An 11,407-nucleotide genomic window follows, 5' to 3' on the forward strand; every position below is an offset into this window, starting at 1 on the left:
GAAACCAAATTAGCTTTATCTTGCAGCGAGCTGATTGCATTATTTCACTCATGGGTGTAATACTTCTCTAAATATGCTAATTTCACTCTTTTCTCCGTGTGGTGACATTTTTACTGTTCTCATTACTGACATTTGTAATATTTGGGGTGGGGAAATCTTTTCTTCCTCCAACCTCATTATAATGTCGCTAAAGAGGGTTGGATATTGGAAGATGAAGTTCACCGATATTCAGGGAAGTGAAAAGGTTATTTGTCTCCTGGCCCAGAACTTTCATGCCTAGAGCAGGACTCATGTGGACTTAGTGGTGCCTAGGTCCAAAATGGTGATAGAGGAGCCCATCCATCCACTTACCATCAGCCCCACCACAATAGTGTATCCATTGGTAGGTGCCTCCATTTCTTACCTAAAAGCTCTCAAGGTGCTTGTGTCTCCATATTCGTGCCTATCTATCTGTGTCTGGCCTGAAATCGTCTGTAATTTGTCAGAGGAGGAGTTGGTGGCCTGGAGCTCCTGATAGACTAGAGGTAATGAATAAAAATTATATGGCCGAAGCTGCTACTGCTGCCAAATTCTCGTCCCATCCCTGAGGCAGGCCTGGCTGATCCGCTTATGAGTTGGCACCTAGGCTGTGCTGATTTAAGCCTGGCTTATTAAGATAAACTGAAGGCTCTGATGGGTTGGTTACAACCGTGAGGCATCTGGGGAATCTAATTCAGCTCAAACACAGCTGCCATGTAGTGGTTGAGCTGAGCAGTCCAGAAGGGCATCGCCCCCATGGTTCAGCCCCCGCTTCCTAGTGCATGAACAAGTGCTGTGTGCTCTCTCCAGTCATCAGGTTTTTGACAGATTTGCTCTCCGTGTGACTTTCTTCAGAGAGATTCAGTGAACTTCAGCATCCCCTTGTTTCTCCAGCCTGTTGGAGAAGGTTCAGAGGAGGGCCACAAGCATGATCAGAGGGATGGAGCACCCCTGCTATGAGGACAGACTGAAAGAGTCGGGGTTGTTTAGCCTGGAGAAGAGAAGGTTCCAGGGAGACCTTGTAGCAGCCTTCCAGTACTTAAAGGGGGCCTGTAAGAAAGATGGGGAAAGTCTTTATAGCAGGGCCTGTTGTGATGGGACAAGGGGTGGTGGTGGTTTGAAACTAGGAGAGGGGAGATTTAGGCTAGATATAAGGAAGAGATTTTTTCATGATGAGGGTTTTGAAACACTGGAAGAAGCCAGAGAGGTGGTAGAAGCCCCATCCCTGAAAACATTCCAGGTTGGGTTGGACGGGGCTCTGGGCAACGTGCTCTAGTTGCAGATGTCCCTGCTTGCTGCAGGGGTGGTGGATTGGATGACCTTTAGAGGTCCCTTCCAAACCAAATCATTCTGTGATCCTATGGTTCCTCCAGCAACTCCTAACATCACGTGTATGACCTTACACTTCCTTGTGTCAGCTCGTGTCTCACCTTCTGACAAGTAGCAATTGATTGCATAGCCTCTGAAAGTTAGAAGCACTTTGGCACAAAGATTCCGAAGAGGCATTTAGCCAGTTCTGAACTGCATCCAAAAAGATGTCTGCTTTCCAGGGATGTCCCTCAACTTCTGGACTTCAGCTGGGGTTGTGACAACTTAGTGTGAGAGCTGCCACAAATAGTGCTGGCGTAGTAGGGAGCGGTAATGGTTCTCTTCTCTACCCCCACCCACCCTGTCTTGGATAACACCTTGGAAGGTGAGCCTGTGAGGTGTAGGCACATCCCGTTCTTCCCTCGAAGTTACGACATCCCTTTCATTTCAGATTGTTCCTTTAGGAACAGGTTGTTTGGGATCTGCTATCTTTTGGACTTGATGGTCACAGACACGATGAGGTTCTTGGGAGTAGATATGATAGTATCAGACTTTGATTTCTGCTGGAGTATGTCAACAAGAGTGATGGTAAGGCAGTCTGGATGTCTGGGTATAGAAGTGCAACTTTAACCTTTTACCTTTTAGTTTGTTTCGCTGTTGTGCAGGAGGTTACCTTAGATTTCGGAGTACCGCGTGCTTTGGAAGACTGGATGTAGAAGGCATTATTGATTCTAACCCTAATACTGAGCTAGTCGATGGTTGACGTGGTCGTACTAATGTTTAAAAGGAATCCTCTACTGAAAGGACTTTTCCAGATGTAGTAGGAAGTTGACACATACTGAGTTTTGGTGAATTTTGTGTATCTTCCAGAATTCAAAGCAGCAGCACTGCCATGGTTTATTCTAAAATTAAAGGTCACCTCCAGTCTCTAGAAAGGCCAGCGCAGCTGATTAGAACAAGAGCTGATGCACCACTGAGTGGAGATGTGGGCCTACGGAGTCCTTGATCGCTTCTGATATTTAGCTTGTGGTGTTTACAGATAAAGAAACTTCGCAGGCAGTTGTTATTTGAACAAGAAAAGAGAGAGAACATCTCTGGGGGGAAAGTGGTAGAGATACGTTTACACCACCAGCAGCACTTTGTCATATTACGAAGCTGTGAAAGGTAAGCTGCTGTGTAACGAGGCTGTGCTTTTTCAGTGAAAACAGAGATTCTTTTAATACCTGTATTTAAATCCAGAGCTAACATGAATTAAATGTTGAAGTTAAAAATTAAATGGGGTAGTTCACATGTTGATGAGCTGTATGAGGTTGAATGTGTCCTTAGCTCTACGTCAAAGCAAGATTTTACCTTCTTGACATAAACCCCGAGATTCAAACCAGCTTCTCACAGGCAAATTTCACGTTGCTGCACGAGAACCTTTATAAAGAGAAATAGCAACTTGAAACAAAGGTTCAGGTCGTATCTGCTTGTTTTACCTGCGCTGAAGGAAATGGAATGAGGCCAATGGATGGAGTGACAGCCGTGGCTTTTGTCCAATACACCTGTAATGATGGCAGTCCCTGAATCTAACACCCCAGTTGGACTCGCTGGTTATTGCGCACTTCAGGTACTGTTCTTGAGGTTCACGTGATGGGTCTTTCTCTTTCAGTTCAATAATTTATGTAATTCAAAAATGCTTCTTTTGTTCTTTTACTGTATGATTTCATTCGGACATTATAGCTCTAATTGACTCCGTCACTAATCACAATTTGTATCCTCTGTAGTGTAATACTGAGCAAAGTCACGAATACTTCCATCATAACCCCTTTATGGATCAAATTCAAAGGGCTCAGCTGTATTATTGACTATTTATTACAGTGGCTTTTGGGAAAGTATCATATTTTTAGAATAGTATCGACTGTTTACTACAATAGTTTACGGGAAAATAGCGTATTTTAGAAGAATCAGATTCTTCTGTTGCTGTCATGTTGAAGTTGCGGTCAGTCAAGTCTGCAGAACAGGGCAACAGCAAAGTCATACGCGGTTACGGTTTCTGGCAGTGAATTTTATACAGTGCATATGTTAAGTTTTGTATTAAATTTCCCATCTCTCAGGAAACGTCGTGAGAAATGTGCATGGGTGCTGGTGGCGCATTGGGAAGAAATGGCTTCGCTACTAAATTTCCTCAGCTGAGGGTGGGAGTAATGCAGCCCCCAAACAGGCAGAAAGGTGGAATTGTAGCTGCCCCTCTCCAAAGGAGAGACCTCTTTTATGTCCTGATGGAAGGCATTGGTCAAAGACCATTCTCCTCTCCTTCCAAAGAAGGTGAAATGCCATTTATCGGACAAGAGCTGCAGTTTCATTGTGTTTCGTTCTGCTTTCAGCAATTTTGCCAATAAGTTTACCAAGTTCATGACTCAGTTGCACATGTCCTGATCGTCCTGGGTTCGGGGGAGCAGAAGAGGATGTTTCCAATGGCAGAAGGTGCAGGCAGGAGCTGTAAGCACCAGAAGAGAAAGGGAAGCATTTCTTCTGCTAGAGGAGACCAGAGGAGCTGAGGTCGCTCCACGTTCAGTCACTTCGCTGAAAACCAACACAACTGCTTTCTGAAGGTGCCCTACAGGATGGAAGGAGAAGAGACAACAGGCAGAAACCGGCCAGAGGTTCAGGAAGAGCTTTCCAGGAGGAGCCCTTGGGGATTGAGGGAAGCATTTCGTAAATGTAGGTTTGAGATGCTGTGCTGTCATTTAGAGCAGGGGCAGGATGTTCCTCCCTGGGCTGTGTTCTGGTCTCAACCTCTTACTCCACCACTATTTCCTTCTCTTTATCGGAAGGACAGCTTGAGGTTTGAGGGCATAGCCCACACTCTTAGCTCACTTCATGTCCTGAGTAACTCAGACTACTGTAAGCAAAACCGTAAGGTGCTCAGCCCTGCCAGAGCCGGACTGGAAAGTGCGCAAATACACATTCCTCTTTCGGCCTCTTTATTGTCTTCGGGTGGTGCCTTCCTGTTGCAGTAGCAGGGGGAGGGAAGGGTGTGTTGACTTCAGGCTACCAGAGCAGGCTTCAGGTGCCAGTCTTACCCGTACAGACCGATCTATCCTGAGAGGCTCCTTGCAACTGCTTCAGTATCCAAAATATATATGTGCAAATCTAGGTTAGATGCCCCCCGGCTATGCCGCATCCGCAGTACTGACATTCCTGGAGTCCCCAGTAATAGCAACAGCCAGAACCACTCAGGAAGCAATACCTGCGTGTTCCTGAAAACGACTCGCTGTGGGTTTCGATGCACTACGTTTGCCCGGAGTAGGCTGCTCATGGGGCGTAGCATTGTAATCACAGGCAGGTTATTTGGATTTGTATTTAATTTACAGAGTTAACGTCCTGTGAAATCGTTAAGTCTGACCTCCAAACCAAGTCACTTCTCTTTGGTTTGGGGAGTTTCCCTGTCCTCCCCCTCACCTTCTCTTTTCCCACTCCTGGTTGCTGCATAGTTAATTAGTTGATTTTTTTTTTCTTGAGTGACCTGGCTGCTCTGTATTAATGTATTCAAAATGCCACATTTTTCTTTTAACTTTTTTTTTTCCTAAAGAAGTAAAGATAATGAAGCATTACAGATTGGCAAGAAAAACAATTTCATGATGCTTGTCCCAAATACATTACCAGGATTTCCTTGTGCTGCCTCTTTTAGAAAATAATTTTAATACCTCTCAATTAAGTCTCATATTTAAGCAGCAGGGTGTTTTGGCAGAAGCCAACTACCAGGCACTAATGAACTCTTCTAATTTGCTAAATTATTTTAAATGAATGACAGTACATTTAGCTTTTTAATGGCAGTACATTTAAGTACTGAACAACTTTGATGAAGTCCACTTTTCCTCAGAGCACCTGCTGCGCTAAACTCTTTATTCCAACACCCCACTCAGTTATTCAGAAAATTTATTAATCAGAAACATTAAATTATTTTCTCTCTTAGAAGCACAAAGTCTGCTGGAAAGTACTTGGCCAATTCATCGCTTTTCTTTTACCTGCCCTCAGTGCTGAGTTGTCGTATTTGACAACACTTCATATAGCGACGACTGGAGAGCTTTTGTTTTTTTAATTGGGAGATCTCTGTTTTGCAATGTGTTACCCTTCTAAAGAAGACCTATGTTTTTCACCAATTATATAAGCTGTCACGGTTACAACTCCTGAGCTGATATTTGGTTCGGTTTTTCGGTTCCTGTACATGCCTCTTGGAAAGTCAAAACATGAGACAAATTATTTCTGCTTCCTTTTGTACTATGAAGCTACATCATTTGTTGAGCATGATAGGAAGAACCAATTTAAAGTATTCCTTTTCTCTTTTGGATCCGAGTACAGCTGAGAAAATGAAGACTCCAGCAGAGCCTTTCTTTTCAAAGGGAATGTGCGTTTCTATTCTCTCCTGCTACCTCATCTCCCCTAGGAACCTGCTATCCGGTGCCCAAGGTGTGCCAGGGACATTTTGTTTCTTTGCAACACGTTTAATTTGTACACCTTGTTCTTCCAGAAACTCTGTGCGCTTTTACATGCTTATACAACCTTGGGTTTTGCCTAGGAACCTGTCACCATCGGTGTCAGGTTAGGAAATACGGAGAAGCAAGAGCCCAGCGTATGAGGGCCTTGTGAAGCTGTTGTAACAATAACTAAGGGATCCAGCATTATTATTTTAAATTGTCATTTTTTCTGCTAATCTCTCTTTCCAGAGATATCATCAGATATCTCTTTTAATTACTTTTCCACCACTCCTACAGCATCCAGGTCCCTCAGAAATCTGTGTCGGTCATGAGCAGTGTTCTCCAAGTTACCGTAATGTCTGTTTGATGTCGTATAGGAGATTTACCTTGTATCATGTGCCTTGCCTCTAAGAGGCGTTTAGATATGCCTGACAAATACTGTGGGGAAAGAATTACCTGTAGCTGACTGCTGTTCGCACCGAGTCAAGACATAAAACCAAGTCAAGACACTTAAAGATTCTTCACACAAAATCAGTGAGAAACCCCATTTGTCTTTGCAGAACCCCCTAATATTCCCTTATCTAATGCTTTAAATTTTCTGAAACCTTTCAGATGTCACTGCTGATTATATCCTGTGTCTTGCATGTGATTGTCTATATCAGGAAAAGATATGTACTCATCTAACAGTGATTGTAATGTTGTTTGGAGGTAGGAACGATTAGCATCTTACTGAGATCGACTATCATCCTTCATTATTTCTGAATTTTATAGGGAATAGGTTTACGACTGAATAAAGCGTGATGATGAGACAAAACCCTCCACCTAACGTTCAGCAGAAGAGAGGCTATTGAGTCTAACCATGTTTTTTTCTTTGGCATTGATGCGAACTCTCCCAGCAGCTTGAGCTCGGAGCTTCCCGCTGTACGTTCTCTGTGGTTAAACCCACACCTTTCAAAAGCACAAAGCGCGTGTGGAAATCACGTTAGAAAGCCACACAGAATCAACGGTTGGCTTCGGTGAGCCTTCCTGTCTCCCTGCGTAAAATTTCTGCTTTTGTAGCCGTCCCAACTGTTGATTGAAGTCGCGGGACAAACCTGACGCTTTTGCAATAAAAGTCAGCTTTACAAAATGCTCCAAAAAGGCGCCACCAATTTCTTACGTTTCTTTGGATTTGCATCCTTTAAAATAATTAAGTGTATTGCACCGAGAACAAAAAGAACCAAGTAGTCAGAAGGACAGCCATGTGGTGATAAACATCTCCTGAGGAGGAATAATTTCATTGCTGGGAGTTGGAAAGCCTGAAAGGTACGTAAGGCCAGCCAGGGAGCGTTCAGATCTGGACTGAGTCTTAGCCTGAGTCTTTGAGCAGCATCGCTGTGAAAAAGCCATGCTGAGCTTTAACCTCTGACCACGCCTACAGCCCGCTCCCGGTAGCTGCACCAGCACGTGCCGTTGGGTCTGCAGATGGTTTTTCTGCCTTCTCTGGTCTTGCTCCCTCTAGGTATGCTAACCTATTGCTCAGGAGCCCCCAGAGCCTCCTTCCGGGGGTAGGGAGGACCATATGGCAAGACAGACGGTCCCTGTGAGGCCTCCTTCTGTCCTGGTTGTGCAAGTTGCTGGAGCGCGAGACTGAAGGCCAAGTGTCGTAGACGTCTCTGTGTCACAGCAACACCATCCTGTCAAGTGCTGCTCTGCGTATGAGAGGAAATGTGGAAAACAACTAAACCCCAAACTCCCGCCTGTCGTCTGCCATAAGAAAGGGAAACCGCTTAAAAATTTTGTGTTCAGTGGAGACAGAGTATCGGAGGTCTTCAGGTTTAAAGCTTCAACGTGGCGTGTTCAGGAGTGAAAGGGCCCCTGAATTGCGCAGTTGACTGGGTTGGTTTGATTGAAACAAGCCGCTCGGAGTCACGGGGAACCACGCGTGTCGGTTGGGCGTGTTAAATCTTAGGCGTTATAGAGGTACAAATTCTGCGTGAGTTAACTCCAGTAGAGGTTAAAATAATGGATTTTTTTACAATCCGGCATCGTAGTCCGCTGCGCCAGCTCTGTGGAGCTGTTACGTTTGGGATTTTAAAATCAGATCTTCCTTCTTATTGTGTCCCTAGAGAAGAGTTGTTCTCCAAGTGCTGAGTTTATTTGATGTTGCCAGCATTCCAGCGTGGCAGTTTCAGTGGGACATGTAAATCTCTACAGAGCAAAGGAGCAGGTGGAAGTTTTGGTTTAGTTTAGTTCTTGGATCGGCACAATTTTCTTTTTCTGAAAGTCTGGAGATGAAAAGAAATTTTAAAACCCTTTAAAAATACCTACTGTTTTGCTTAAATTCCTCTTTTTAAATCAAATGTGTAGGAACCTGGTTTGCTGTCTCTGACAATGCACTTCTTGGAAAGAATCCCGTACAGAAAGGCTGTAACTCATAAAATTTATGTTCTGTAAACTCTGGACATTATTTGTAAGGTTTTTTTTATTGCTAGCCTAATTCTGAACAGTTTGACTGCAATGTTTTATTGCCTAAGCTGCAAGTGAAAATTCTAAGCATGTCTGTTTTTTTTTTTTACATTTTGTTTGCTAATACACTGCTTTAAACTTTAATTTAGTGTATGAATGTTCTTTCACTGTTTGCACTACGAATTTGACTTTAAAAAAATGTAATAAAACAATCAACCATAAACAAATGTTAGTTCTTCAGCTTTCCTGGGCTGTGGGAGGTGGTAGCAACTCTTGATGTATCATAAATCATCGCTCTACAGCTGTTGTTTTTTTTTTCTTTGCATAGGTGAAGGTGTAAAACCATTTCCTCCTGAGAACGCCAAGGAAATTGTGATGTCTTTGCAGCAACCTGTGGTCTTCTGTAACATGGTCAGCGATTGGCCAGCCTTGCGCTGGAATGCAGAATACCTTTCTGCGCTGCTGGGTGGAAGGATAATCCAGTTTAGGCTCGGTCTGAAGGCGGTGGATTTAGGTGAGGATGGACAGCTGTTACCTGTCACAACTCTCCTTTTTTGGATTCTGCAATCCTCTGCCTCTCCATTATCACTGTTCACTCTAACCTGTAGCTTTTCACCATGGGCTTTGTTTTTAGGAGGTGGGATTCTCCTTTCTCACGTGTTTAGTCTTAGTAGGAAATCTGGTGCGTAACACTAAGATCACGCTTCTCAGTTTTCTTTCCTTGCTTTGTAGTGTGTGTTTGGTCCTGGTCTTCAGCTGGTCACGTGAGCTGAGTTTCCACATCCACAAACCTGAGTGAAGAATTTGCTAATTAACCAGTCTGTCTTGGTTTTTTATCTATAAAATGCTGCTAATTCTCACATTCCTCCAGAGTTTTTATAAGAATGTGGTGGTTTTCAGTAGTTTAAGGTCCTGTGATGAAAGATTTTGCCCAAAGTATCTTGTCTCCCTTCAGTCTTTTTTGTTTTGTTTTGTTTACTAAGCCAGACAAATCCAATTCTTTAAAAACATTCAATATAAGTAGTGGTTTTTTAGACCATTGGCTTTCTTCAGAGCATCACAAGCATATTATTTCATTATTTCATGTTCGACTTTTGCAAGAGAAGTGATGAAACAGGAGTATTAGAGGAAAAGTGCTTGGCCTTTTAGGATTTCAAAGCATTTTACCAGCATGGACTAATGGTTCCTATGCCATTAGAGGAAAACCAGATGTCGTTTATTCTCTTTCTGCAGATGGGATAACTGTGGAATTAATACGTTGGTACACATTTCAGAGCTATATCTCTGTGGCTGGATGAGGTACCAGCCAGTTCTTGCACTACGTGTAAAAGGCATCCCATTGCCAGCACGGAAGGCATTGCATATACGTGACATTTTCCTTGATACCTTCTTCATGGGTCTCAGTTGTAGCACACGAGGCTTAGCAGGTAAAGGCACGGTTTTGCTCTAGTCGCCATTCGTTAGTAGGCACTTTTTGAGAGCCAAAAGGGTGTGCCAACTGGGAGAGCTTCAGATGGGACTGATGGAGTGGGACGTAGCTAAGTGATGGAGTGATGCTACCAACTAAGAAGATACGAGTCATCACTAAGCAGTAAGTTGTAGTCACTAGGGATCTACAGTGAGTTTAAATTGGAGTCTCTGTCTTGAAGTTGCATCTATGTGTATTGTGCTTTTTCCTAAAGCCATCGATCCCTAGGCAGCCATCAGGTAGTCCCCAGGAACCTCCATTATTAGCTAATGTGAGCTAGAAATGTCTTCAAGGAGATGGATAGGGCCTTCAGGGATTGTATGGTAACTGAATGAGACCTGAGATGCTATTAAAACATTGTGAGGATGTATTAGTGAAGCCATGAGCCAAGTCATCTTGAGAGTCTGGAATAGTGTCACACACTCCATGTGCCACTGTCATTTGGGAGATGGTAGATCGCACTCTTGCGTGCTTAACATTGTTTTTCAGTGAGGGCCTCTCATGCTGATCATGGTCCGCACTGACTTTCCCAGATGAAAACGGAGGCAGTGATGTGGTTAGAGAAAGCAACAGGAGAATACAACTAAATTCGTACTGATCTCTCTGAGTATTCCTCCCACATTTACAATAGATTAATTGCCTTAAGACTAGACGGGACCACTCCTGCCTCCGAGTCAGAAACGTGTCCAAGAAAGAAACTGTTCTGCTGCTTGTAGGTATATTCTGGTGTCGGTCTGAAATGGCTGTTTCAAAGTTTCTGAGATTATTTAAGCCACAAGATTCATCTGGAAGATCCAAAACTAGTTGAGACCTCTTACTATGACAACTTCTCATGTGCGTTTAGTGCTATATCAGGATTCACAAACTGAAGATTCCTTAATCTAAAAAAGTGAGAACTGCAAAGGGGGCAACTTGATGGGAGCTGCTTGGATTTTACGTTTGCTTTTCTTGCTAGTTTGGAACTTCCTGAGGCACGTGGATGTGGAAGGCGTATTTGAAACGTGGGAGTGTGGTTTGTGTGAATTATTGCGTGTACCTGCCTAAGTTTGTTTGTTTGATAGTATTCTCTCTGATTACACAACTTGAACGGTATGGGTCCCAAAGGGGGAAAATGCAGTCGGAGGATTAAGCTTTGGCAGAGGTAAGATACCTCCAGAGAGAGTACCAGCATTCCTTACAAGAACAACGGCAGTGCTGTTGTCAGGAAATCCCTAGCCATCTAGTTCAGCCATGCTGGAAGACTGATTGTTCTGAGGTGGGAAACAGGGCAGGCAGCAGCTAGGGGAGTTGAGTTTCTGGCAGAAGCAGCACAGCGTTAGAGCCCATCTACCCGATGGCTGCCTGGAGCACACCAGCAATTACAAAGGAAGAAGAAAGTTCTGCAAAAGCGACTTCTGTATGCAGGTGTTTCTTATTTTGACCGTTTTCTCGGTTTGTGCAGTAAAATGAATAAAGAATGAGGTTACTGTGAAGAAGCTGGAGAGAACAAGAGGTTGTCATGCTCATCAGTTGTGAGTCACAAGATCTCTGGAGGAAATTTCTCTTAGAGATACTGGATGGAGCTGATGCTGTCAGATACACAGTTGGAGAGAAAAGGCCCGCAACGTGGACATCTGCCCAAGAGGTTTTACCCGAAGGACTGCAGAGGAATTCAAGCCTCTGGCATTTGATACACAGAGGGACTGCAAAGGTGGCTGTAGGTTCA

The 11,407-nt window shown here is 43.8% G+C and overlaps 1 protein-coding gene across 1 annotated transcript in view; it reads left to right on the forward strand.

The window, feature by feature from the left end:
• The first annotated feature begins 1,659 nt into the window (after nucleotides 1-1,659).
• HSPBAP1 (HSPB (heat shock 27kDa) associated protein 1) overlaps nucleotides 1,660-11,407 on the forward strand; it is a 31,558-nt gene continuing 21,810 nt past the window's right edge. Inside the window, exons 1-2 of the mRNA XM_010139220.1 lie at nucleotides 1,660-1,711; nucleotides 8,563-8,748. Of these exons, the coding sequence (XP_010137522.1) occupies nucleotides 1,660-1,711; nucleotides 8,563-8,748 (238 nt within the window). The remainder of the gene's footprint in view (nucleotides 1,712-8,562; nucleotides 8,749-11,407) is intronic.

Source organism: Buceros rhinoceros, unplaced genomic scaffold, assembly GCF_000710305.1.
Source record: "Buceros rhinoceros silvestris isolate BGI_N320 unplaced genomic scaffold, ASM71030v1 scaffold2347, whole genome shotgun sequence".
Taxonomy (NCBI): domain Eukaryota; kingdom Metazoa; phylum Chordata; class Aves; order Bucerotiformes; family Bucerotidae; genus Buceros; species Buceros rhinoceros.